A 27,881-nucleotide genomic window follows, 5' to 3' on the forward strand; every position below is an offset into this window, starting at 1 on the left:
GGCCTGATGGAAATCTAAAGTGCTGCACGGGGTTTATTAAACTCATCCATCTTCTCAGAAGCTGCGTCAAGGTACAGATCTGGTTGACAGTGGAACAACCTGGTCTAAAGATGCACTGAGTATCCCAGCCTTTGCTACCCAGTGCAATATTGGCATTGAATGGCTGATGGATAAGCTTGAGGAAGGAGCTAACAGTGGCATTGTGGGCTGAATGTTATTCTGCTTTGTGATCTCAAATATGCCATAGGTTGGCTCAGTTTGATGTATCGCTGCAGATGATGGCTGAACTAGTTAGGCAAAGAACAGCACGAATTGGTCTGGTTATTAAGCTGAATAAAAAGAGGTCACTGGTCATTACCATCACGCAGCCTCCTGTTCCAGATTACAACCAGGTCAGTATTAACTTGTCCAGGCATGACACTGAGCAGGTGGCAACTGTCAAATATTTGAGCAATGTCACAATCAGTGCTTGGAGGATGCTTGAAAATGTGGCCACTTGAATAGCAACAGCTGCTGCCATGTTTCAGCCCCTTTAGAGGTCTCTGTGGGGATGCCATGTCATTAAACTTGCTAATGAGCTGTGGATTTATAGAACCACAGTTATGCCAACTGCAGTGTATGGCAGTGAAACATGGGCACTGAGGAAGGTCGGAGAACAGTGGATTCATGTTTTCGATTCTTGTTGTCTTCTTCAACTGCTCCATATCAAGTGGCAGGACAAGATCGGAAATGAGGATATTTGAAGCCTAACCCAGCAATTGCCTCCAACAGCAATGAATCAGTTTTGCAGGCTTTCTTTGTATAGATATATTATTTGAATGGAAGACCAACAAATACAGAAGCCTATGTACCAAGGAATGTGGCTACATGGCAAATGATCACATGGATGTCAAAACTCCAGTGGTACCACAAGATTGCCAGGAAGGACATAAATAGAATATATAACCAGACACCACCTGCAGCACCTTGCCAGAGATGGATCTGGGAGGAGCTCAATTTGCACAGAGGCCAGTCCCTTAGATATTTGACCAGCTCTGCTAGCAGACAGTGATCTTGCCATGCCCCTTTTCATTTGCAGTTGTGAAAAATGTGGTATTTTGTCAAACAAGTCAAACTTTTAAAATTGTTTTCTGGCTCTGCTTATCCCTAACTATGAGTAGCCTGTTTCCCTTTACTATCTCACAGATGTATATGCTTATGTGAGTATTTCCTTGTACGCATTTTTTTCAGAGTATTTTCTTCCATGTTTTCCACATGTGCATTGGACTAGAATCAGTATCATGTAAATCAGAACATGAATAAAAAAATAGTGTCCTGAATGTTTGGTATTAGTAATACCTTGTTCAGTGTTTCCCTAGGGCGTTCATGTTTGTTGATGTACTTGCAAATACTTTAACTTTTGGCATATATAATAAGCTATTTGATGTACTCTTAAATTTGACAGTTTGAACCCTGCATTGCATAGACCACTATGTCATTTGAACCATTTTAATTTGAGTTTGTAATGTTGCTACAAAAAGATTGAAAGTGTTCTTTCTGTGGCCATGAAGGACCTTGGGCACAGCAAAACAGGTGCAGTTTTGCTGCACTGGGGTATGGATGGTAGGATTTCTGGAGCCCATGTAGAGTGTCTATGTCTCCACGGTGCCAAAAAATCTTGCTCTTTATGGATGAGTGTGCAGTGGAGCGGAGTTTGGGCAGGCTGAGGAAATGTAGAGCTAATTCACCTGCTGGGGCAAAAGGATTGCTCTAAATGATATAAGTTTCCTGGCAACTGCTCTGCTGCCAGAGAATTGCTAGGATGGATCGTGCTTCAGCTCTGCCTCTTCGTGCCGCCTTCTGCATTCTGTGCTCAGGAATGGGGTGGGTGGACTATGCTGGCTTTACGTACCTATGCTATTGGTATCCCAAGCTGTGTTCATGTGACAACTGTGCTGATTCTTTGAAACATCAGAGTGGCTCAAAGAGGAGAAACTGGGGCTAGGGTCTGTTCCATTACTTATATTGTGTTAATGTCCAAAGCAAATGAAGTTGGGTCCCCATTGTGCTAGGCCCTGTACAAACAGGTAAGATTTGTTTCACAGATGTAGAGATACTATACAACTGAACATTTTTAGCTCTAGTAGATTTAAAAAAAACAGTTAAATATACTGAGAAAATGATGGTAAAATACACAGATTTTATTAGCACTTATTTCGGATGACCTATGTATCAGTAACTCGCTTATGCCTTTTCCTCTCTTGAGTAATATGGTTATTGCAAACTCAGGCCAATACAGCCTTTGTACCATGCCATATCATCATGTGTCTCATTTCTCTGTATTCGATGTGTGTCTATTGATGAATACACACCTTAATATGCATCTGTGTATCTTGTTAATCATTCTTCTGCAGGAAGAAGTAATTTCTATCAACTTGCTCCATGTAAAAATAATAGGAATGAGAAATCTCCGGAAGGCTGACTTGTGTGAGTATTTCTACTGTTCTTAGCTGTTTCTTATAGTTCTTGAAAGCAACGAGAGTATTTAATAAAAGTATTATTGTCATTGGGATGCACTCAAGCACTAAGAGCTCCCATAGCACCCTGTTTATTATCAGAGTACAAGTACCTGTATGGGTGTCCAAGTATAACTAGGATTTGAAAAAGCATACGGTACCTGACACACTACAGTCTACATGGACTGCCATATTTATCACCTGTAATGTCAGATTTCAATCCTAAATGGAGTTACTATAGTCTGTACCTTGTACTACAGGATACCCACAGAAATGTGAGACTCCAGCATCTTGGAGCTAACTGGAGGAAAAAAGAGATAATCTTAGGGTAAATAATTCTAACATACAACAATTTTCTAGGGTGAAAGGAAAAGGAATAATCTTTTTTGTATATCTGTGCTAGCATTGTATTTTGTTTCTGCAAACTTGCAAGAACTATTTTTTGTGGTGTTAAAATAATATATTTTATTCTTGTTAGTCTTATGGATTGATATTTGTAACAAGGAGGACAATAGATTACCCAATAGGTTACAGGTTAAAAGGGTGAAATGATCCAGTGATTTTTAGGATTAAAAAAAATCTCACTGTGCCAGATTTTCTTTCAAATAATGATATCAGGACTCAGTTCCAATCAAAAAGACATGTATGAAAGAGTGAAGAATTGATTGACATACTTTTCATTTAGCAACCTGAGTAAACTCTAAACAATCCCAAAGGGGAGAACCTTATAATTCAAATTTTAGTGCAATTTCCTTTAACATCAAAGCTCAAAAATAAACACAAAGAAAACCACACCTGAGTTTTTATTATAAAACATTTTGGCGACAAGTAACAAAAGAGAAAAAGCTACATGCAGAAGACGTGGTAAAACTCAACATGCATGGAAAATGTTCACCACCCACAAAGCCGAATAATATAAGAGTCAGGAAAAAGAACACTGTATGGCACTGTGTGGACCTTAAAATAGGTGGAAATTATGCATAGTGAAGAAGAATCAGGGAAGGGGTGATGTCCGCAACAGAGGTAGTTAAAGAACTGTCACTTATCAGATCACAGCACTAGAGATAATAGCAAAGAAGAGCCCAAGATAGTGGAGACCTTTACAATAGAAGTGGTCACAGAGCTCTACCGATGTCTGATCATGGCAGTGCTGGGATTGGGAATGAAGTTCCATCTTCTCCACCAATACATCTTAGTGAGAAGTAGCTTACTGAAGATTGTGATAATAGATCAGTGATGTATTTAGATGCAAATTTAACACTGATAGCCTTAGAAAGCAGGGAACTTGTAGTAAGTGGAAAGTAAAGTTAGCTCACTGAGTGGATACTAATTTGACTCTCCCAGCAAAGAATTTGGGTCCCCCTCTGGGTTTAAAAAGGTCCAGCTCCTGGAAGAGCTTGCAGATGGCTGATGATCAAGTTAGGAGGAGTGAGCTTCTTTTCCACCAAACCAGGTCTTGTATGGCCCAAGTCCCAGGCTGCAATGAGACCTATTGAAATGCCATTTGTAATTGTTATGATGGAAAAGAGAATGATCTGTGTGCTCACTTTGTTTCTGAACTTCTGAGTGGTCCATCGGGTTCTTCAGAGAATCCTGAGCTACAGAATGTGGAAAGGTAGAGAAAGAAAGAGGTAAAATTAAGAAAAAAAAAGAAAAAGAAAAATGCCAGATATAAAGACTAAGGGAAGAAAAGGAGAGAGCCCAAAATCAAAGAGGGAAAAAAGGTAATACATTGTTAGAGAGCCTGCTGAATAGGACTCTGAATAATCTTGTTGGTAGGCGAGGAGGTAGGCTACCATGTTCTCCCATTAAAACTTATATTCAGCCTTGTTGATATTAATATGTGTTATAAATTAAGATTATAAACAAGTATGAATAACCATGGTTTGGGAAGAATGTTTTTGGATTTGGCACGTGCTAGAAGGCACTCAAAGTTAATTCTGTGGGTAATTAATATGCCCAGAAGTAGGGCTGACTAGCTGGGTCACTTCCTGATTATTGCTAATCTCTGCTGCAATCACATGTGACTTCGCTTCCTGCTCCTACCTGACCCACAGTATGACACTGGTACAGTAGTATGCAGGGTTGTTGTAGCTGTGTTGGGCCCAGCGTGTTAGAGAAACAAGGTGGGTGAGATCATATCGTTTATTGCAGGGGTTCTGAACCTTTTTCTTTCTGAGGCTCCCCCAACATGCTATAAAAATTCCACGGCCCAGCTGTGCCGCAATTGATTTTCTGCATATAAAAGCCAGGACCAGCATTAGAGAGTAGCAAGCAGGACAGTTGCCTAGGGCCCCAAGCCACAGGGGCCCTGGTGAAGCTAAGTTGCTCAGGCTTTGGCTTCAACCCCAAGTGGCAGGGATCAGAGACCTGGGCTTCAGCCCCATGTGGCAAGGCTTCAGCTTTCTGCCCTGGGCCCCAGTGAGTCTAATGCTGGCCCTGCTTGGCAGCTCCCCTGAAACCTGCTTGTGACCCCCAGGCGATCCTGGACCCCTGGTTGAGAACCACTGTTTTATTGGACCCACTTCTGTTGGTAAGAGAGACAAGTTTTCAAAATAACACAGAGCTCTTTTTCAGGTCTGGAAAATATACTGAGAATGTCGCAGCTAAATACAAGATGGAACAGATTGTTTAGTATAAATAGTTAAAACAACCACAAGACACTAAAAAGTCATGGACTTAGTAAGTCATAAATCCAGTGTCTCTGTTGCAAAGATCTATAACCGACTATGACTGCAGAGGTGCTAATTAGCCACTTCACCTTGAATGGTCCCTTGAAATATGTGTTAACTACTTGTGCTAAACAATCTGTTTCATTTTGTATTTAGCTGTTTACATTTCCCAGACCTGAAAGAAGAGCTCAGTGTAAGCTCGAAAGCTTGTCTCTTTTGCCCACTGTTGGTTCAATAAAAGATATCCCCTTACCCTCCTTGCCTCATTAGTGATGTAACTCTGTCAAACATTACTGTCAGGCACCTCTTATTCTCAGGTTTTAAAGGCATATCATACAGGTGGCATAATCTAAAGTCTTAGCATCTTGTAAAGGACAAAGAAGGGTATGTTTTATGTACAAAGCAACTTTACCGCACACACATCTTAGTGGTTTGTGTAAATATGAATGCAAGTGTATGTAGAGATGTGTTTGCACATTATTATTTTTCTGATAAAAATGTTTTAAGAAAAAACCTGGGTAGATGTATAGAAGCTGGAAAAGGGCTGAGAGATGTGTTTTGTGGATTGTAAAATGGTTGGGGGACCTATCTTACAGCACCTGCCTCCTACCAGACCAGGCTTTGCTCTTGTTGAGTCAGCTCACTCCCTGGGTTAATTCTGTCTGGGCTCTCTGAAGGAATCTAGAGAAGCAGTTTCCAGTAGGGTTAGCTGTTTTATTTAAGCCTTATTTAAGCCTTCTTAATGAACAAATCAAAACCTAGTAGACTCTTCCCTCAAATGTCTGTGGAGGCTGAGTAGCCCCTCCCTCAATTCTCCCCCTCATGCTAGCAACTTCAGTAATCAATATTTCCTGGCTATTACCTCAGACCCTCAGCAATGAAGGACTCCACACACTCCCTTCTGTCTGTTTGATTTTTAAGTTTTAAATGAGTCTGATTCACTAATTCCTTCAGTGATACTGCAGATCGGGTAGACTGTTACTTATAATTTACCTTCTTTTATACAGTAAGCCAGTCCGATTGCTATGTGGAACTGTGGCTGCCAACTGCCTCAACTCAAAGGGTCCGGACCAAAACAATCAAAAACTGTAAAAATCCAGTCTGGAATGAAACCTTCTGTTACAGGATTGACAGTCGTCTTAAGGTATGATACACGAGAGCTCCCCACTCCTGTCAGGGATCTGAAGCTCTCCTGTAGATCTAAACTGAGCCAGAATTTCTTTAGAATTCACCCTGAAATTAATTACCCACTCATTTACTGGAACTCTTTGAAGGACCCTTAACAGATGTGTGCATATCTCAGCTGTCCTCTACCCATTAATTCGTCTCCTCAAGTACTTATTCTAACATTCCCAAGTCCTGGACAGCTTCAAGGGGCAGCCATTTTATTTTCCAGTCAACCTATCTCAAAAATGCTTCCTCCTCCTTCCCCAGAAAATTACCCCCATCTGAGGTCTAGGACAGGCAAAATTCAGTCCTGGGCCAGTGACTGTTTTCCTAGCCATAACATTGTTATGAATATGTAAAGTCCTAAATCTTGGAATTCTGCAGGATTAAATATGAACATCCTACACCATTGGACGGGAAAGTTTCTTACTGGGGACCATAACCTGTTTCTAGTCCTACAAGGTACCAAGATAATAGACTTAAAAATGGAGACATTTTAAAGCATGGAAATACTATTTTAGGTCATTTTTCGATGTTTTATTCTCACTCAGAACCCTATAGTTACATAGGTCCAGAATCAGACTCTAGAGAGATATACATATGCATATACATATGGCCTGAGTGGAACCCGCACCCCTATTACTCAGTTTATTTCTTTAAAGTAGAATAAGTGTAATATGGCCTCACCCATTCTGTCTTACTCTCTCACTTCTCCCATTCCTTCTTTTACTACTTGTCCTATGTGCAGAGACTAAACACGCATAGCCTCAAGGATTTCCTACTAACAGGGTTCTTTGAAATTATATAATTTGTAAAAACCTTTACTTCTGTTCCCAGAACATGCTGGAGCTGAAAGTCTGTGATGAAGATAGATTCAGCAACGATGATGAACTCTGCACAGTTCTTTTTGACGTAGCTAAACTTCAAGTTGGGTATAAAGGTCGTGTGAAGTTTGTGTTGAATCCCCAGGTGAGCAATGAAATCATAGTGAGAACTGAAGGAAGAGACACTTGTGTGGGTTTTTCTTCTAAATATTTTCTTGTATTGTATTTTATTGGTCCTTCCTGTGGATTGGACATCCTCATCCGTCTATCAATCTTTATTCTGCCATTATTATAATGAAGAGTTTGGCCAGAATTTCAACATCCTTGACCAGTGGAAGTTGACTGTGGTTTGATACGGTTGGTCAGGTTTGTTTTTTTCTGGGAACAAATCTCTCCACTGACTTTCGAAGGTTGTATTTTCCTGACATTATGAGCACCCGATAGCACTATTCATAATTACTCTGTCATAATTTGTTTCCTGTGAGTTAGTAGCTCTGACTTTCCAATCAGTTTGGTATAAAACAGCTGATAATTTTTACATAGGTAGTGCAATGTTCAAACATGAGCAGCCTAGGTAGAATAGCCAAATCCCACCTCTGGATATTCACACTGGCACTGAGGCACCTAAATGTTGATTCAAGCAATCTATGGCATGATTTCAGCATGAAGTTTAGGTGCTCTGTTTTGGAAATTGGGCCCACTATTTCAAAGAATTTTCCTAACTGATAATTTACAAAGTATATATAGCTGGGAAAAGACTATGTTGAAGAGCTGTACAATGTGCGGAACACAGGTGATGAAATGGTGCTGGGGAAGCTTCCTGGCACTAATGAGGGAGAGCAGATACCAGAATTCTTAGAAGAAGTAGAAAAGATTTTGATAGAAAGCTGAAAACAAAAAGGTGCCAGGAAGTGACAATATAATTGTAGAACTGCTTCAAGTAGGTGAGGAACACACAGTAAAGATGATGCACCAGCTATTTAACAAGATTCACAAACAAGACTGTGCTGGGAAAAGCATTCACCAAGATTTGCAGAAGAGAATGAAGAGCTATGTGGAACTGATACTTGCAGGTGAACAGGCCAGATTTAGGCTGGGACAAAGTACAATAAATCAGCTCTTTGTAATAAGACAGATATTGGAGATATAGAACATTCTCTGGGAACCAAACCTATTACAGCAACTTTATAAATTTCAAACTTACATTTGTCAGAAAGGGCTATGGCAAGTCTTGGGAATGTCTGGCATCCCTGCAAAGTTGATCAAGGTGATAGAAAATGTCTACAGTGGGGGTAGTCAATTATTTTTTTGCAAGGTCCAAATTTCTTGGTCAAGGTATAGTCAAGGTCCAGACTCCAGAGAAAATAATAATTAAAAAAGATAATATGTAAATAAAAAGATTTTGGGGCCCATTCAAAAGTGTCTAGCAGTCCAGATTTGACTCGTGTTCCTCCTATTGATTACCCCGGTCTACAGCATGTAGATGAGTGCAGTGAGAGTACCAAGAAGCTGATAGAATGATTTAAGATGGCTATAAGAGTAAGACAAGGATTCATGCTATCACCAGATTTGTTCAACTTGATAGTGGAAGCAACAATGGTTGTAGGGCTGAGAGATGAAATGGGAGAAGTCATATTATATTGGAGGACAGTGAATAATCTTAGAATCTCAGATAATTTTGACCTCAAAGCATTGATCAAGGAGGATTTACAGGGACTAACTGACAAGGTAGATCAAGAAAGCAGAAAATTTGGACTGAAGAGCAGCACCAGAGAAGAGAAATGTTATGGCAACTGGGAGACAAGAGGAAAAGATAAAAGTCAGAAACAAAGAACTTGAACAATTGAAAAAACGTGTACACTGGAAGACTAATATCAAAGAATGGGAATTGTGAAGATGACATAAGAAGCAGCCTCAGACTGATTGCTACTGCATTTGAAAAACTCTAAGATCTGGAAAGCCAAACACATTTCCATAAAAATGAAATTCAGCATATATGAGACAATTGTGCCATTACTGCTGCTTAGGTCAGAAAGCTGGAGTATAAGGAAAGACATTGACAGCAGATATGAACTGACTGAAGCTGAAGGACATACCAAGAATTTCAAGAACATAGAAAATAAAGAACAGAGTGATAAGAAAACAGCAAGGGCAAAAAATAATGCTTTTACAGAAAATTCAAGAAAGATGACTGTGATGGTTTAAACATGTGTCAAGAATGGACTTGGAAAGGATACCATACGTGGTGATATATACCAGAGTGCAAGGAACTAGACTAGAAGAAAATGTGTTGGATAGACATTGAACAATAAGGTTTAAAGATGAAGAAAGCCAGGAAGCTGGTACAAGACAGAAAGTGGTGGAAAGACTTCATTTGGCCCAATCATTGCTGTTTAGCTGATGGATGGGAATCATAGAAGAAGAAGAATATAGCTGGGATGGTGGGTGTTGGCAGAAAACAGACTGCCCAATGTCTTATGTCCAGGTAACAATGATGGCAATTGTGGTAAGGTGCTAGACATATTAGCTAGGAGAGTTAAGAATCTCTCTTCCTCATTCAGTGATGTCCATCTCCACTGAAGTGCAGGGAGCTTTTTCAAAGTAACCTTTGCTATTTTTTTCCTGCTGATAGTCTCCTTGTACACCTGTGGATCCAGGCTCATATAATCAACAGTTACCTTTATGTGGAAGGGTTATTTCATATTGACTTAATTCACTTCTTTTTGATTTTCAGGAACAGGAGGAGCTGGAGGTGGAGTTCATACTGCAGAACCTGTGAGTAAAACCTTGAATGTTATAGACTCTCTAACTGATAGAAGAAAAACAATTTGAACAGTAATAAATTGGCAATGGGGAATGTATTCTATGTGCCTGCTGCCTCCTAAGGAATATCCAGACCCACCAGAATTCTGTCTTTTTCCAAATTCTTATGGATTCTTGAGTGGAACAATGTACACAACTTATTTCCATAGCTGAATATGGTAGCTTCTCTTGTAATGTAATCATCGTCAAGATTAAGTTTTTGTCCCGGATATTTTTAGTAAAAGTCAGGGACAGGTCATAGGCAATAAATAAAAATTCATGGAAACCCGTGACCTGTCCCTGACTTTTACTAAAAATATCCCTGACAAAAGGGGTTCAGCACCCACTGCTGCTAGGGCTCCCAGGTGCTCACTGCTGCGATGCCTGGGAGCTCTGGGGTCCCCCTGCCCATGGGGCTGGGCTGCTGCTTGGTCCCCCCTCCCCTATGGTAGCTGTGGGGTCCTCCAGCTGCTGGCTATAACTGGGCAGCTGCCGGGGGTCCTCCCATGGCTCGCTGCTGCTGGGCAGCTGCAGGGGTTACCCCCCCCAGCTACTGCTGCTGGACAGTTTTGGGGTCTGCTGGCCAGCTGCCATGGATCAGCAGCTGTGGGGAGTCCCCCTCCATTTGTCACAGCAGCGAGGAGTCACTGCCCCCCTGCAGTGCTGTGCAGCTGCAAGGTCTGCCGGTCCCTTGCTGCCTGCCTTGGCTAGGCAGCTGTTGGGTCACCCAACAGGGTCACCAACAGGGTGGGGGCTGGGAGCTATGGGGGCAGGGCTGGCTGGGAGCTCCAGCCCCAGGGCAGAAAATGTCATGGAACTCAATAGAAGTCATGGATTTCGTGACATAATCGTAGTCTTAATCATCATTCATGTAAAGAAATTTCGCCTGATGTGGTTATTGCCTATTGTCTCCCCAGCTTAGGGTGACCAGATGTCCTGATTTTATAGGGACAGTCCCGATTTTTGGGTCTTTTTCGTACATTGGCTCCTATTACACCCCACCCCATCCCGATTTTTCACATTTGCTGTGTTGTTACCCTACCCCACCTTAAATCAAGGTCTTGTTGATTGCTATTAAGAAAAGCTTATTTGTATGGGTCTGTTACTTTGTTACCAAGATCTTAAAATAATAATTTTATTTAGAAAGTGTAATCGCAGGCCCAGAAAGGTGGTTGCAGCACAGTACAGTGACTTTTTAACATTTTCCTTTGTTGATTTCATGACTCTGGCCTGCAGTGTGACCTCAGTGGAAAAGTTATGCCTTTTGACTTCTAAAAAATGTTTGTTGAATTTTCCGTATTATTTCATCACCAGATGGCAGCACGAAATTAATTTTATGCATTCATTCCAATTCACTTTTATTTAAAGGGGAAGAAAATATTTTGGTTGTTTAGTTTCTGTGACTGTGATGAAAACCTTCTTTAGCCTTCTGCCTCCACTCCTTACATCACTATCCGCAGTCTGACAGGTGTATACCTGTCACTAGAGAGTCCCACTTCTTAGTATCAATATCAATAGTATGGTCCAAGAACCAGATACTTTGGTTCTGACCAGCCCAAGTAGCTGCATATGCGCTTACCTGCAGACTGCCTCTGCACCAACAGCTGAGCCAAACCATGGCAGACACATTGCCCACTGTCTGTGGGCCCATAACCCAGGCCTGTGTGTGGGTGACAACTGCTTGCCCCTGGGTAGCAATGACTGAAGAGGTAAGTTATTTTTATTTAGGTGGTTGTTTTGTGCCTTTTGTGTTGATTTTTGTTGTGTATTAAACTTTGTGTTTAATCAATACTCATGTTTCCTTTCTCTTTCATGTTTGCACTGGTAGGATCCAGAAACGGGGCGACCCTGTGAGAAGGGCTGAGGGGATAGGATCCAGGCTAGCTGGGTGGCTTGGCTTGGCCAATATTCCCTTTCTCCGTGATCTAATATAGCCCAGGCCCTGATACCAAGGGGCAGGCAAGGACTTGTGGCAGATCCTGGCAAACCAAAAGGTACTGTCAGTGTATAAAGAGGTTGTGGGGACCTAGAGGGCCCAATGGGTTGTTGACTCTTGACATTCTTTCTTCCTTCTGTCTGTCTTTCAGATGTCCCAACTTGAGGAGGTGCTTCAGTCTTCTAGGAACTGCAGCAGAAGGCCCTTCAGTCCCCCTCCAAAGGCTTTCATGTCACACACACTCCCTCCCTTGTTTGGAAATGTGAAGGAAAATATTTTTTAAAAACATGTAAAATAGAAGAAATAAATGTAAATAGATGTACAAAAAGTTGTGTAAAATGTGAATGTTAAAAGATAATAATCACAAAAGGTGAAAGCATGTTTTTTGCAATTTTTAGTAAATAAACGGTCCTTGGTTGCTTTAACTCTGGTATATTATTTCTAGAAGTTTCCCCTACTGTGCTAAGAGCAGCTGATTCCATTAGTTAGCTGTTTTGGATCCTGCAGAAGGAAATCAGAGCAACAGGCACAGGGGATGGTGGCTTCTGAAGCTTTATGTATATTGTATCTTTAAATCTGAAGCAGGAAGTCAGGCATAATGGTGGGACTGGGGAAAATTCTTGACAGAAGCTTGAAAATGAAGGCGAGGGACAGACAAAGTAGCTTTGGGGCTCGTAATTGTTTCTTTATTCCAATATACTGTTAGAAGTGACACTTTCTGTGATTCTTTACCATGTTCACAGGACAGTGGAATTTTCAAGAGATGAGAGGCTGGTGACATGAAAACCCAGACTTATAGCCTGATCCTGAGGTCACCCAGGTTTTACACCCTTGTAACTTCATGGTCTTCAGAACACGTACTCCAGATTTATACTAGTGTCTCCGAGAACAGAATCAGGTCCACAGCGAGCTTATGAATCAAGAGGCCACTGAGCTGTGTGTGGCAGCTATTGAAAAACAGGGAGGCCAGGTCTTCCCTGTGAAAAAGTTTAAAAAGTACATATTTATCTAGGAATTCATCTTATCTTGTATTTATTAAACACAGCATAATTGCCCACCCCTGCCTGAAACAAGAACTGTAATGACAGTATCTGTCTAACAACAACTTTAACTACTAACACAGGAACCAAATATCAGGAGCTTTGGTGTCCATTTCCTGGAATCGGCTTTGTGTAACTGAGAATGTGTAGGGCACAGGTTGCGACATCTCCACACACCCTCCAGAATAACATGCCATCCATCTCTGGTTTTATGTGCTCATGTTCCCTATACAGCTCCATTGGGTAGCATATTTACATATTTAATACTTAAGGGCCAGATTTGCAACTGGTGGAAGTCATTTAAGTCAATGGAGCAACAATGTACATGAACTTGAGGATCTGACTCTAAGTTATTATGACTATGTTCCATACCTCACTAATAACATGAGTTACATGGGCTGCAATGTGAGTTTGCGACTGTAATATCAAAGAATAATGCATTATATGATGTCTTGAATATATCAGGAATTGCCTGATTAATCAGAGAGGGGGACATTTTTATACACACACACACACACACACACACACACACACACACACACACACACACACACACACACACACACACACACACACACACAAAATCTGGTATTATTTTGAGTTTCATTTCCATCTTGCAGTTCACCTTTAAAATGAGTGTAGAAAATTCTCCCCTCATTGTGCTAGTATGGAATCTTAGATGAATGTATCCGATTTTCATTTATGGAGGCCTGGGTTTGAACTGTTCTGACAGATCTCAAACTCTTCACAGTTTAGGTGTACAGTATATAAGAAATTGCTGCATGCTTTGACACAGTGCACAGCTTCTGCTTGGCACAGTGCCAGGGCTGGAATATCAGGGGCTTTAAAGATTAACTTCTATTTTTCACGGTTAAAGAAGTGCATGGAAACTTGCACAATACCCATATGCTAGAACTGGCTTCTAGTGCTAGTCCCACTTCCGGGACATCTATGAGTTTAAAAAAAAAATTAAGTGAGCAATACAAAAGTTGAGGGGAAAAGTCTGTGTCTGATATACTTAGTCATTTAAATAATTCTAATCTTGACATTTGTATTTTTAATTTTGTTTTTTAGTCTGGACTGTCCTGAAAACATCATTACTAATGGAGTACTAGTGGTAATCTTATTTCCTGAGATCTTTCCTGTCCCGCACAAGTACTGCCATTACTGCTAGCACTAGGAAAATGTGCTGTCCAGTGCTTGAATAGCACACTCCTCTGGAGAGACAGTCTGGAACTGGGATAGCTGTGAACTCTCTGCTACTCTAGCAGACTGTCACCTTCTGCCAAAGTCTGAAAGTGGTACAGCTGTGAGCACTCACCTTTTAATGCAAGTGTGAGAATTTCCCTAGCCACTACTCCTATGCTCTTCCCTGAAGTGGTTAGTGCTTGATTATTCAAAGTGATAAAAACACACACAAGCCGCTTCCCTCAAGCTATTCTCTCTAAAAACCCCCTGTTATCTGAATAGCTTTCCATTCCATTATTCCCCCTCCCTTGAAGAGTACATTACTTTTCTGTTCATACTTGTAAGATGCACTTATTTTCTCCTCCTTTATACTCCCCAACATGGAAACAATATGTCCCAGTCACCACCCCCCCATCTAAGGACTAGGTATGATTCCCTTTGTTGTCACTGCTTAATCAACTAGAGGAGTTAATGGAGGACAATGTGACTCACTTAGAACCCCATCTGTGTCACTCTTTGTCATTTATTTGGTCATCTCTCTTACAGTCTCGTGAAGTTTCCTGTTTGGAAGTTAATGGGCAGGCAAAGAAGCTCAAGCAACAATCCACAAGTGAGGTTATTGCTTCATTAACTGGCTTTTTATATGTTATGATTCAGTAGTTATAATAGAAGTTAGAAAATGAGTAATCCATTATTAAGGGCTTTATAAAAGGGACTGTGTTCAGTTGTTCTCCCTGCTCACTGACTGTAGGACAAGAAGTAATGTGCTTAATCTGCACTTTGGGAGATTTAGATTAGATATTAGGAGCCACTTGCCAACTGTAAGGGTGGTTAAGCACTGGACTAGGCTTCCAAGGGAGGTTGTGGAATCCCCATCATTGGAGGTTATTAAGAACAGATTGGACAAACACCTGTCAGGGATGGTCCTGCCCAAAGCTGTCCCTAGCCATTTGGGTGCCCTATGCAGTCCCCCTGCATGGGGAGGAGGGCTGTGTTGGGCTCCAGGCCTCCCCTACCCCAGGATCTGTGAGGCAGGGGCTGTGGGAAGTCTGCTTCTGTACCGTGGAGTGCAGGGTAGTCTGCAGAGAACTTCACCCCTGGCAGTACTGGCTTGGCTCGTGTGCTGTGTGGATTAGAGACAGGGTACTTTCTGGCTGAGGAGACCTAGGGACTCTGTGAGAATGGGGACCAGAACAGGGTCCCTGCCAGGGAGGGAAGGAGTGGAATTTTCCCCCCATGCCACCTCCAAGAAATATCTGAATTGACGCCACTGAATGGAAAGATCGTTTCAACTGTAACAACACCATTGCTGCCGCTTGTTAATGTGTGTGCAATGTGCCTCAGGTGGCATGTGACCAGGATTCATCACTGAATTTGGTCCACTGGTTGGATCATTAGCTTCCCTGGGCTGGGCCGGGCACTGACAGGGAGTGCAACATGAATGCTGATCCATGTCCTCCACCATCGCTACTCAACAGTTATCACAGAAAGACACTGATAAATCAGTCTATTTGAATTGCAATTAGGACCTTTGGCTTTTATAAGGAGTATGGCATATAGTACAATGCATATCAGAATAGCAGAATGGCAGTGAATAAATGGCTCCCATATCCAGTTTGAATCATATTTATCCAAAAAAACCCTTTAATCTGAAATTCCTTCTAATCTAAATCTTGGTTAGAGTCCTCCAATTAAAGCACTTACTCAGTGACTCACTGAATTATTTGAATCCTCATTTACCTGAATATTTGTTATGGGATTTTAGATAGATGGGATTTTTAGTATCTTTTGGGGGCAGTCTCTAGATTTACTAAGCAACCACTATTATGAGGACAATGCAAAGAACTCCTCAGTGAACGCAGTGTATAAATCATGAAAAGTTTATTTCTGGGCAACTACTGTTAAGGTTCTCCTTGTTCACTGTCTTTTGTCTTTAGAGGAGGAACTCACACTTACAGTCAAAGGATCCTATGAAGAAACCCAGAAGATTTCATTGGATGCTGACTCCAGCCTCAGGAATAGAGATTCCACTGTGTTTCACTACGTAAAGAATAACCAAACAAAATTGGATGTTACACTGCCAAAGAAGATGCATGACTGTGGTGTATGTAATCATTAGCCTTAATGAAAATATCATTTGGAGTAGAATGTAAACAGCAACATCAATCTAATTCATGTGTTTTGGGGAGAGTTAGCCCCTTTCTTCTTGTGATAAATCACCACCATTTCCACTTTTCTTTTAATTCAGCAGACCTCAGATAAAGAAGAATCCCTGCCTCTGCCTCTAAATTCACTCCCTTTGCAAAAGAAAATAACAATAGCAATGGTGAGTGCTGCAAACTCTTTTGGAATAAATATTTTAACTACATTTCTACTCTGATATAAAGTGACCTGATATAACATGAATTCGGATATAATGTGGTAAAGCAGTGCTCGGGGGGCGGGGGAGCTGCTCACTCTGGCGGATCAAAGCGAGTTTGATATAACACAGTTTCACCTATAACACGGTAAGATTTTTTGGCTCCCAAGGACAGCATTATATCGGGGTAGAGGTGTATGTTTAAATTTTTATTAATGCGAGGAAGTTATTAACATCATAATTGTTGTGCAAAGTGTAGCTGATTATGTAGGTTTATAAAAATTGCTCAAAAAAATCATCATACTTATTATTAAAGTACAAAATAGCAACACTGATTTTTTTTGTCCTGATAACCATTTGAAACCTACAACCTTAAGATTCTATACTTAAATGATCTATAAGACCACAAATCCCTCTGTCACACACACACCAGAATGCATTTATAAAAAATGGGGGTAATGCCTTTTCGTTATTGTTGTGATAAAATGAAATTTCAGTGTACATTGTTTAATTACAATCAGATGTTCCTTCGGTGTTGATTTCCTTCATTATATTGAAGGCAACCACAATTTATTGATAATACTTCTCCCACTATATTCTATCTAACACATGGTATTTTATCAAACTAACAATTAATATTGCATTCTATTACTAACATCCTGTCACAATAAACCTCCAAATAGAACATGAGACTGTTCCACTTATTACTTTATCCATTGTATATTTGCATTTTTCCATTATCTGCAAATACATTTGCAGTTATTTGAGCATATACTATAGTTACACGTTTCAGATATTGCTAACTGAAGAGCAGGAAAAACTCACTCTAAGACTAAGAGAAAGGAGGGTTTAAAAATATGATGGTAATTTATCTACTTTCTTAATTTCCAGGACAAAACATCTGACTTGCATGTGAAGGCAAAAGGCTGGTAAGATTTCTTATCTTGGTTCTTAGGCATTGTCTATGCTGGCAAGTGAAAGACAAAACTTTTGTCCTTCAGAGGTGTGACAAAACACATAGCCCTGAAAGTGAGAAGGGTTCCATTGCTTCTCATGCATCATCAAAGGAAATGTTACCTGAGATTCAACCAGTTGTATCTACGCAGGCATTGCCGAAAGCATAATGTGAAGACAATGAGGTTGCACTGATATAACCGAGGCACAATTTGGCTGACAGAATCTCTATTACTGGGTCTGATGCACAAGAGAAAAAGAACACAGCTTGACTTTCAGGTGGAATTTGTAGGGCCAGAAGTCAGGGGAAAAACTTTTTACTTGTAAACTTAGCACATTTGATATGGAATCACTGAAACAGTAAACATGGAATTCCATGCTGCCATTTCTGCAGTTGCTTTCGGGGGGAATAATTACACTTTACAAACCAACCAAACATAAAAGAGCACATGTTGTGTGTATTATAACACACAATTGGCCAGATTCTGGAGTCCAGGTGAAGGTCTTCCAGCGCAAGGTGTGGGCAGGGTGGAAAGGTGACTAAGTCACCTATGTAGTCTCCCAATGCTGGTGCTGCTCTAAGCTAGGTCAAACCCCAGGTGTCAATGGCCTGAAGGAGCTTTTGGCTGTTGGGAATCACTGGGATGCAAGGATTTTTTGGTGACCCCCCCCATTTCTCCTTTCCATATCCTCTGCTCTAGACAAGAGGAGAGAGTGGCTTAGGCACTGTCAGAATAGCTCAATGTCACCAGAGAATCCTCTTGTATTGGATAAATCTTTCTGTGGGCTGGTTAAACAAAGATTCTGTCTGCATGAGTGAGTCTGGTTCAGTATGATCATTATTTTCATGGGGCTCATAAAACAGAAGTTAGCCAGCAATCTGAAATTTAGACACACACTGAATGATGCTTCCCTTCTCCTCAAATGAACCTATAATCTTGCAAGGTTAAACTAATATTACATGTAATATTGTAATTAGAGCTGGTTGAGAATTTTTGATGAAACGTTGTTTCACTGGAAAATGTCAATTCATGGAAATGGACCCTCTCTCATGGAAAGTTTCAGTTTCAGCAAACTTTTTAACTGGATTTTTTTTTAAAAAAGGTTTGAATTATTGAAATATTTCATTTCAACATTTTCTTAATGAAAAATTCCAGTTTTCCAGGCTGAAATGTCTTTTTGTTTAAAAATTCAAGGTAATTATAGTACTGTAAAAATGTTTTTTTAAAGGTCAAAAATCTAAACAAAATGTTTCAGAATTATTAAAACAAAGTTCTTCAACTGAATTTTTTTCAGATTTTGTTTTGTGGAAATTTTTGAGATTCTGACTTTTCATCCTGATTCAAGATGGGAATTTTTTTTTCAAAATCTTGGTTTTTTGCAGAATGGGAAAAGTGTTTCCTGTTTGGCTATAACTGCAATATCTTATAGAATATTATCTAGTCAGATCAGAGAAGACATGGTAAAGAATGTGTCACTGCAGCCTTGAAAATTTTTTTCAGATCTTGACAGTACTGTAGTTTACAAAGAAAAAGGACCACATAAACTAAACCCTTCCACTTTCTAGAAAAGAGGAAGAGCTGTGTGCTTAATCTCAATCCAGAAGTGAACTTTATTAGAAAGTCTGAAGAAAATAGGTACAGCTGTTTGGGACTTTTTTTGGGTGTGAGGGTTTTTTTCCCTACCATTCTGAAAATATTCAGACACATTTTTACATTCAGAAAATCATTAAAATGAATTTGTTTTTAAAGATTAAACTTGGTAAGTGAATGATGCGTGCTTTGCAAAGGTGGCTGGGAATGGAAAATTATTATAGTCACACATGAACATAGGTTTCAGAGTAGCAGCCGTGTTAGTCTGTATCTGCAAAAAGAACAGGAGTATTTGTGGCATCTGATGAAGTGGGCTGTAGCCCACGAAAGCTTATGCTCAAATAAATTTGTTAGTCTCTAAGGTGCCACAAGTACTCCTGTTCTTTTTCCATGAAACATACATACTCATGAACTATCATTTCAGCTAATATCCTGTGTAAGTTTGCAACCACCAGAGGGTAATATCACCAAAGCCTCTTGGGAAATTCTGACATTCTATCCTGTAGGAGTTTTTGAAGACAAACACACAGATATGAATCACAATCTGTGTTTTTGTCTTTTAAGTCCCAATTCTGCAAACACTTAAGCACATGCTTAATTTTACTCATGTGAGGAAATTCATTGGAATTGTCCATGTGCTTAAGTGTTTGCAGGGACAGAAACTTAGATTAACCCAAATGGCCATGGAGGTCTACTTGGGAGGGGAGGTCTTGAGGTATCTGTGCCTTAGATTGCAAGATCTCCGTGCATATCTCTAGGCAACACTTACCACATTTTGGGTGCTAATGTAATATAAACAAATGAAAATAGAACATTGCCCAGCATACTTGTTTATTACCAATGTAAGAAGTGCACACAGAGTGGGGTTATCCAGCTGTTTTCTGTTATCCAGCAAATTATACACAGAACTCCACCTGTATAACTGCACACAAGTCAATAGGGTTTCATGAGTTAGCTGAGGGCAGAATTTGACCAGGTGCAATGGTAACTGTATCACAGTTAAGGTTGTGTTGCAGAATTCAGTTTAACAGGAACACTAAACATTTACTTTGTACACAACCTCATTGCAAGGGCAAAAACCAAAAGATGAAACTATAAACTCGGAATGCTATTTGAATTTTTCAGGGTGGTTTGATGAGAAATAGATTGACACAGAAAGACTACTAAGAGTTCAAAAATCACCCTTCAGATGAAAATTTGCCAAATTGTCACACTTTCCCTTGTGACTCCTTTTGCAAGAAACCTGAAGCATGCTGGGACCTATCCTTTGTCCACATTGTTGCTCCTCATGTGCCAGTAATAGAAATATCACTCTCTCTTTTACATTGCTCAGTCTATATACAGGTGTGGAAATAGCCTGTCGTGTAAGTCTGATGATGGAGTTTATTGATTGTCTGCTCTGTATAGGCCCTAAGTAATAATATATGTGCATACATTTTTTGTCATTGCTGAGCTGATGGATGGGAATCAAAGAAGACGACATTTGCTGTGGTTTGTGTTTCAGGCCAAAAGACATGGACGTGCGCTTTGGGTTTGACTTGTGCACAGAGGAGCAGGATTTCCTGTGTAAAAGGAAGAAGTATGTTGCTGCTGCTGTGAAGAAAGTGCTCCAGCTAGAGGAGGACCTGCAGGACCATGAAGTATGTGGAACTGAATTGTGGGTATCCCCGCTTTCCTCTTTCCAATGGTAGTGCTGCGAGCAGCTGGTGGTATTTTTCTTACAGGAGCTGTACATCTTCCGAGTAGTCAGGAAGCCTTAGAAGTAAGCAGTGGGTTATTTGCTTTCAAGGAGTGCAATGAGTGGCTCCAGGATTATTCAGATATATTAGACTACATTTATTGGTAGCTTTGAACAGAGATGACACTCCCTGGACAGATGCTGACCACTGGCAGGAGAAACGAGTCTAGGAGTTGTACAGCCTGCCAGTGCCTCCTCCCTCCCACACATCCCCAGGCAAAAGTTTGAGGATGTCCAGGATACTGGGTCCCAGTCACTCACCTCCACCTCCAGCACCATGCAGGGCAGGAGTCCTTTCCCTCCTGTTACCTCCCAAGGGCAGGTCCAGATCTCTGGACCGAGAGACTGGGAGCATAGGAGCTGCCAGAGCAATATGGTGAGCCAGGTGGGGCAGAGCAGGTCAGGTGGGATGTATGTCTTTACAGCCTCTCTACAGTCCCCTGATGTTATGAGTTACAGTTTCCTTTTGTACTGCTCATTTGTATCAAGGAAAGGGAGATGCTTGTCGGGTAGGAGATTTGTAGTAGACACTGGAGGAGTGTCTGCAATTGCTGAGTTTGTGGTAGTTTGTATGATGGAGGCAGGGTGGGGATATGTCTGCTGTAATGGGGATCTTTGGCTGACTTTGGCTGAAAAGTCATTTTGAACTTTTAGGCAAGTTACACTAAAAAAATTAACGATTTTTTTGCAAAGGTCAAAATCAAAACAAAACCAGTGTTGCTGAAACAAAATGTTTCCATTAATGCAATCTGATTTTTGGGTGGGAAGCTGGGGTATTGATTGGCAAAAATTTTTGCCCTCTCAAAAATTCTTGGGGGACAGGAAAACTGTTTCCCACCCAGCTCTATTCATTTACTCTTTTCCATGACAAAAGAACAGCAGAGCACATGATGAAATTGAAAGATAACAAATTTAAATAGGCAGATGAACCTATCTTTCTATACAAGATATAATCAGCCATGCAACTCACTGTCACAGGATGTTATGAAGTAAATGGCTTAATAAGATTAAGAAGGACATCAAGTAATGATCAGGTTGGGGTCAGGAAGCACCCTCATGATATTGTACTGCACAATTCCACTTATTATAAGGTGTTTGTGCATTTTTCTGAGGCCCTGACCAGTGTCAGAGCCAGAATCATGGATTAAAAAGCAGTTCTGGTAGGGCAATGCCTATATTTTTATGCTGACTTCCAGGTGATGCACATTAGGTGAATTCTAATATAGTGAGTTGGTCTCCAATTGTATAATAAAAACAAACAAACAAACAAATCTGAAGCAAACAGAATGCGAGCCTCACTGTCCCATCAGTTAGGAGATAGGAATGGAAGTAGTTAACATAAATCATGTAATTGCTCACAAACTGACATAATTTTATATTGGTATTATCCATGCCTTTACCATTTCTATCCTTCATACAAATCATTTCTTATCTCTGACATTCAGTTGTTTTTCACCTGTCTTCTCCACCATGTGTTGAGCAGGTGCCGGTGGTGGCAATCACGACAACAGGGGGTGGGACAAGATCATTAACAGCAATGTATGGCAGCCTGTTGGGTCTTCAGAAACTGAATATCTTCGACAGTGTTTCTTACATAACTGGTTTATCGGGCACTACATGGTAAGCTGACATGAGCAATGATTTTATTTGATCATTCTGCATGCCACTGTTATTTATTTATTAGTTATATAACACTGTTGGTTTGCGTGACACTTTACAGATAAAAAATAAGCCCACATATTTCCCTATGTATCCACTGAGAACAAAAATACCATAAGCTAAGTGGTGGGCAGTCACACTGACCAACTGACTATGCCACCTAATGGATACTGTGTGTGTCTTAGATCTCAGAAGTAGAGTTCAAATCACTGTTAAGAATGTATATTTATTTAAATGTCGATTACCTTTCTGTATTATGTCAATTATACCCTAGATCCATCATACTGAATCTTGTCTTTGGGATAAGATTGGAGATAGGAAGATGAAGTGGTGGGATTTTACATCCTGGCCATGCACACTGACCATTTCCTCCTACAGTGGAGTTGGAGGTGTAATTTGCAGTTTGGGTAGACATACCTGCACTAGCTTTAGCATATTAAAATTACCAGTGTAACCATGACAGTGGAATGGGCTAACCACCATGAGAGCAATCCCATCTGAAACCCTAGGTGTGTACTCAGGGCAGCTATCCCATCCCACTGCCATGCAATCTCAGCTACACTGCTATTTTTAGCAGGCTGTCTCAATAAAAGTAAGTGCTAGTATGTCTGCCCAAGCAGACTATCTCCATCTCCAGTGTAGGCCTACCAATACTGTTTAATATCCTCCCTCTTCCTTAGGACTATGGCAAACTTGTATGAAGATGCTAATTGGTCACAGAAGTATCTGGAGGAAGCAATCAATAAAGCTCGGAAGCAAGTGACCAAATGCAAGATTAAGGGTTTTACTTTGGACCGTCTGAAGTACTATTACAATGAGCTGAAAGAGCGGCGCCAAGAAGGACACAACACGTCTTTTATAGACTTGTGGGGACTCATGGTTGAATACATGCTACATGATGAGGTATTGAATATACCATTCTTTTCAGAGACCTGATGAACTTCTATCACTAAGAATGAGCAGAAAATAAACACGGAAAGGGATGCCTAGCCAACAACACTGTAGGGTTATTGAGGCAAAGAATTTGTTAGGATCTTTTGTTGCAAATATACGAAACTATATATTCAAATACAAACACTGTTCTCTCTTTAAAAATGTGGCAGACCTATGGGTACCATGGCACCTTAAACTGTTCGAGCCAAGAAATTCCAACATGCCAGCCTTTGGCTGCCATTTTTTGTCTTTAAAAATCTGAATCCCTGGGATTCATTTTGTAATTCAGATGCCTATTTGCACATTGCACATGCTCAAACATTCATTTTTAGTTAAAAACTAAAATTGACACTGTAAAATTGGCTTCAAGAAGGTGACAAAAATCCTAGTTACATCACAGACCACTTGTTTCGTATGTGTTTGTAATACTGTCCTATTTCTATTCTTTCAGTGTTGTTTTTAGAGCTAGTTGAATAGCAGAAAAGAACATTCCTTTAATGTATTATTGTATGGATTTCACTTGTACTGATTTAGAAATGTATTTGCCAAATGGTATTAGATCAGCTGTGCAGCTAGTTAAATCTGTTTTTAAAAAAGTATTTGACAAATGCATTTTTTGGATGGAAAATGGTGAAATTTGTCAAATATATTCGCTAAATATTGGACAGGTCTTACTGTTATATATGCATATCTAAAGAATTTTAGAACAGCTAAGGAAGTAAAGCATGGATTTATTAAATCATTTGGTGCTGGAATAACTTCAAAATGTTTTAAAAACTTCAGGCAATGTCACATTAGGATGAGTGCCATTAACAAGGTTGAAAATTTTTTTGTTTAGAAATAAACAGTATTTGAAAACCAACTAAAATAGATTATTTCCTAATAATTTCTTTTTACAAGCAAAGAAGTTTAATGCATCAGATCCAGTATAATGCATACCTCAGCACTTATCTATCTGGAACATTGCAGCATAACCTGCCTAAGATGATCATAACTTAGACAGCTCCAGTCCCTGCTGCACTCTAGTCACCTATCTCTTCCTATGAATTTCCCTCTCTGTGCTTGTTTGAATCTACAATCAAACTGATCACATTTTTAATAACATGTAAGCATCAAAGAATTGCTGCTGTTCCTGAGACTTCTGGGAACTTTGGAATAGCCTAGAGAAACATTTGTACACAGCCCAAGGAGTTGAGAACATAAAAGAAAACCTGGCTGAAGTTCAGAAGTTACATTATAAACATTCAAATGCACATCCATTTTTTCTTATTAATTATTTTCCTTCAAAAACAGAAAGATAACCATAAACTCTCGGATCAGCGACAGGCAATCAATGAGGGCCAGAATCCGCTGCCCATTTACCTGGCTATCAACCTCAAAAACAGCTATAGTGCTCAAGATTTTAGAGGTAATGGTAATATTTTAGAGTATGTGATTTATATTCTAAGAAATCTTCATTCATTTTGTGTGATAAACCAATTCCACTAACATTATAACCCTTTGTCCCTAGCCCCGAACTAACTATTTTTTTAAAGTTCAAAAAACTGTGGATACAGTTTTAAAAAATAATGTTAAATGTTTTTGTTTGGTGCATGTAGTCTTTTGAGTTCTGACCTGGACCAGAAATGAAAGTTCATTTGTAGCACAGGACATGTCAAGTTCAGAGTTTATCCTCACTACAAAAATCAGAAAGTCCCAAGACGCCTCAGATAAACCTGTGAACCTTTGGGTGCAATGCCAATCAAATATACATCTCATTTATTATTGATTTAACTATGCTTCCTTAGTATGAATAGTCAAGAGGAGTGAAAGCAAATAGAAGTACTGGGCTTCTTAACAGCGTTGGCCTGAAGGAAACAACTTTTACCTCAGCTATAATGTATGTCTGTTGTATCTGATGGTGACATCACAGCATCACATGTGTAGTCATGTGGCTGTATAGTTCAGATATGTGAGGAGCATGAACACATGCCACACAGGAATACAGAAGTTCCCACTGAAGACTTGGTATGATGCTTGGTCCTTTAAAAAAAATTTTTTTTCATCTGTCTTCCTTAAAGTATTTACAACCTTTACTGATAGTTGCTCTCCATTCAGGTCTCTCCTTGGCTATGTCTTCAAAGTTGTAACAATTTATGCTGCATAAGGTCAGTTTCTGCCTAAGGATGTCTTTCAAGTGTTTTTGTTGACCACCCTTCCTGCATTTTCCAAGTGTCAGCTCACCACAGAGAGCTTTTTTTCTTTTTTGGGAGACTGTCATTGCCCATTCTGATAACATAACCTATCCCTCTAGAATTTTCCAGAGGCCATTTCTACTCATCTTGTCAAAACAAATTGTTTAGATCAACAAAGACAGCATACAGTTCAATGTTTTGCTCAGTGCATTTTTCCTGAATCTGCCTCACAACAAATATCAGGCCTGTGGTGCTCCAAATTCACACTGGGTCTCTCGTAGAAACTTCTGTGATACTGGTTCTACAAGCTGACTGAGAAAAATGCAAGCAAGGATTTTACTATCAATAGATAGCATGGAGATATCCTGGTAGTTACCACAGTCAGATTTGTAGCCTTTATTGTTGTAAAGATTAACTAGGATTGAATAGTTGAAGTCCTGAGGAATTTCCTTGGCTTCCCAGATATTCTTAATGATTTTGTATAGATAGCTGACAGTTTTGGGGCCTGCAAGTTCAAAGATTTCAGCTGGGATGCTATCTTAACCTGGTGATTTACCTGACTTCATTTCTTCGACAGCTTTTTTCATTTCCTCAGTAATAGATGGCTGGTCAGTTTCTTCATATATGGGGTACTAGGTTGGTTCCTCTAGCACCTGTTGGTTGCCCGTAGAGGGGTGGTTGAGTAGATCAGTGAAGTTCTACACTTATTTTTCAGAGATGCCTCTTGTCCTTGATTAAGGTAGATCCATCTGAACCCTTCAATGGAGCTAGTCTGGATTTCAATGGGCCATAAATGGTCTTCAGGAACTCCTAAAACAACTTTGTGGTCTTAGAATTGGCATATTGCTGTATTTCTTCTGCTTTCTTTTCCCACCAGTTATCCTGTAGAACACAAAGCTGTCTTTGATCCTTGGCTTGCAGATATTTGAACGTATCTTTCTTTGACGTTGATTCTTTGTCTATGTGCCAAGACATAAACGCATCTTTAATATAACCAATCTTGGTACTATCTTTGATTTTTGCTTAGAGTTTCTTCTGAGGCTTGAAGAATGGCTGATTTGAATATATTCCACTTTTTGAGTAGATTCCTCTAAGTTTTCCCTTAGTTTTTGTTGATGAAATGGATGTTTCAGCTTTGCTCGGTTCAATTTTGATTTAATCTTGTTCAGCATTGTTTTGCTGAACAGCATTTAAATTAAAAATGGCTCTGATCATCCCCTAGCCAGCTCAACAGTTTGTCCCCTGCACTGTTCTGGTGATCTTGATGACCCTGATGCCTCTTTGCCTTATCATGGCATAATCAATCAGGTGACAGTGCTTTGGTGGTGGATGCATCCAAGAGATTTTATGTCTGTTGGCTTGCCTGAAGATTGTGTTGATAATAACAAACTCATGCTCAACACACCATTGCTGTTTATTTTTCTGACTCCATTGCTCTTTATTACACCATTCCAAACCTCACTATCTTTTCCGACTCTGGCATTCTAGTCTCCCAGAACTATAAGCTTATCTTTGCAGGGTATAGATTTAATTATGTCATCCAAATCAGAATAGGACTGTTCCTTTGTTCTGTACTGTTCACTGTTGGAGCATAGGCACTTAAAAGACTCTTAGAGCATGATTTTCCAATGGGAATTTGACCTATATAAAATGTTATAGATGAACAACTATAGCTGAGTACTAATGGCTTTGTTCAGTCCAAACTCCTTCCATCCCCAAATTGCTGTATTAATGGACCTTAGTCCGTACATGGAGGGACCATCCCCTGCTGATGTATGAGGAAAATTTGCTTTCTAGGCTTATCAATGTTGCAACCAGTATTGAATAGAAATATAGCTAGTTACAAAATCTGATGGTTTTTAAATTATAATTATACACAAAGAAGTTGATGCTGGAAGGTGTATTCCATTTGATTTTTTTCTAGTCATATAATACGTGTGTCTTTCCCCACAGTCTAGCACTGCAGTAAAAGCCTTTTTTGTTGCTCTCACTATAGAATGGTTGGAGTTCACTCCCTATGAGGTGGGATTCTGGAAATATGGAGCATTTATTCGCTCAGAAGATTTTGGAAGTGAATTTTTCATGGGAAGGCTGATGAAGAAGTTCCCAGAAAGCCGGATTTGCTACATGGAAGGTGACGGTTATCTAGAGCAAATGTTAACCAAATAAAAATACAGCTGGGTGTGTAACTAGGCGTTGGAGAGTAAGTGATCTGTCAATGGTGACACTGGTGTGGAATCACCTGCCAGAAATCTACGCATTGTACCACCTATGTCACTAACAGATAATGATTTTCCATGTGAATTTAAGTTGTCCTAGTGTAACTAAACCTGTTGTTTGTTTGGTTT

The 27,881-nt window shown here is 40.0% G+C and overlaps 1 protein-coding gene across 1 annotated transcript in view; it reads left to right on the forward strand.

The window, feature by feature from the left end:
- Nucleotides 1-2,399: 2,399 nt before the first annotated feature.
- The window catches only part of LOC127051949 (cytosolic phospholipase A2 epsilon-like), a 40,027-nt gene continuing 14,545 nt past the window's right edge, over nt 2,400-27,881 (forward strand). The window contains exons 1-14 of the mRNA XM_050954965.1: nt 2,400-2,466; nt 6,175-6,311; nt 7,172-7,303; nt 9,893-9,933; nt 14,011-14,053; nt 14,671-14,734; nt 16,062-16,228; nt 16,373-16,450; nt 17,375-17,412; nt 20,534-20,669; nt 22,251-22,387; nt 23,107-23,329; nt 24,653-24,767; nt 27,530-27,667. Coding sequence (XP_050810922.1) covers nt 2,439-2,466; nt 6,175-6,311; nt 7,172-7,303; nt 9,893-9,933; nt 14,011-14,053; nt 14,671-14,734; nt 16,062-16,228; nt 16,373-16,450; nt 17,375-17,412; nt 20,534-20,669; nt 22,251-22,387; nt 23,107-23,329; nt 24,653-24,767; nt 27,530-27,667 — 1,477 coding nt within the window. The 5' untranslated portion in view covers nt 2,400-2,438. The remainder of the gene's footprint in view (nt 2,467-6,174; nt 6,312-7,171; nt 7,304-9,892; nt 9,934-14,010; nt 14,054-14,670; nt 14,735-16,061; nt 16,229-16,372; nt 16,451-17,374; nt 17,413-20,533; nt 20,670-22,250; nt 22,388-23,106; nt 23,330-24,652; nt 24,768-27,529; nt 27,668-27,881) is intronic.

This window comes from Gopherus flavomarginatus, chromosome 5 (assembly GCF_025201925.1).
Source record: "Gopherus flavomarginatus isolate rGopFla2 chromosome 5, rGopFla2.mat.asm, whole genome shotgun sequence".
NCBI lineage: Eukaryota > Metazoa > Chordata > Testudines > Testudinidae > Gopherus > Gopherus flavomarginatus.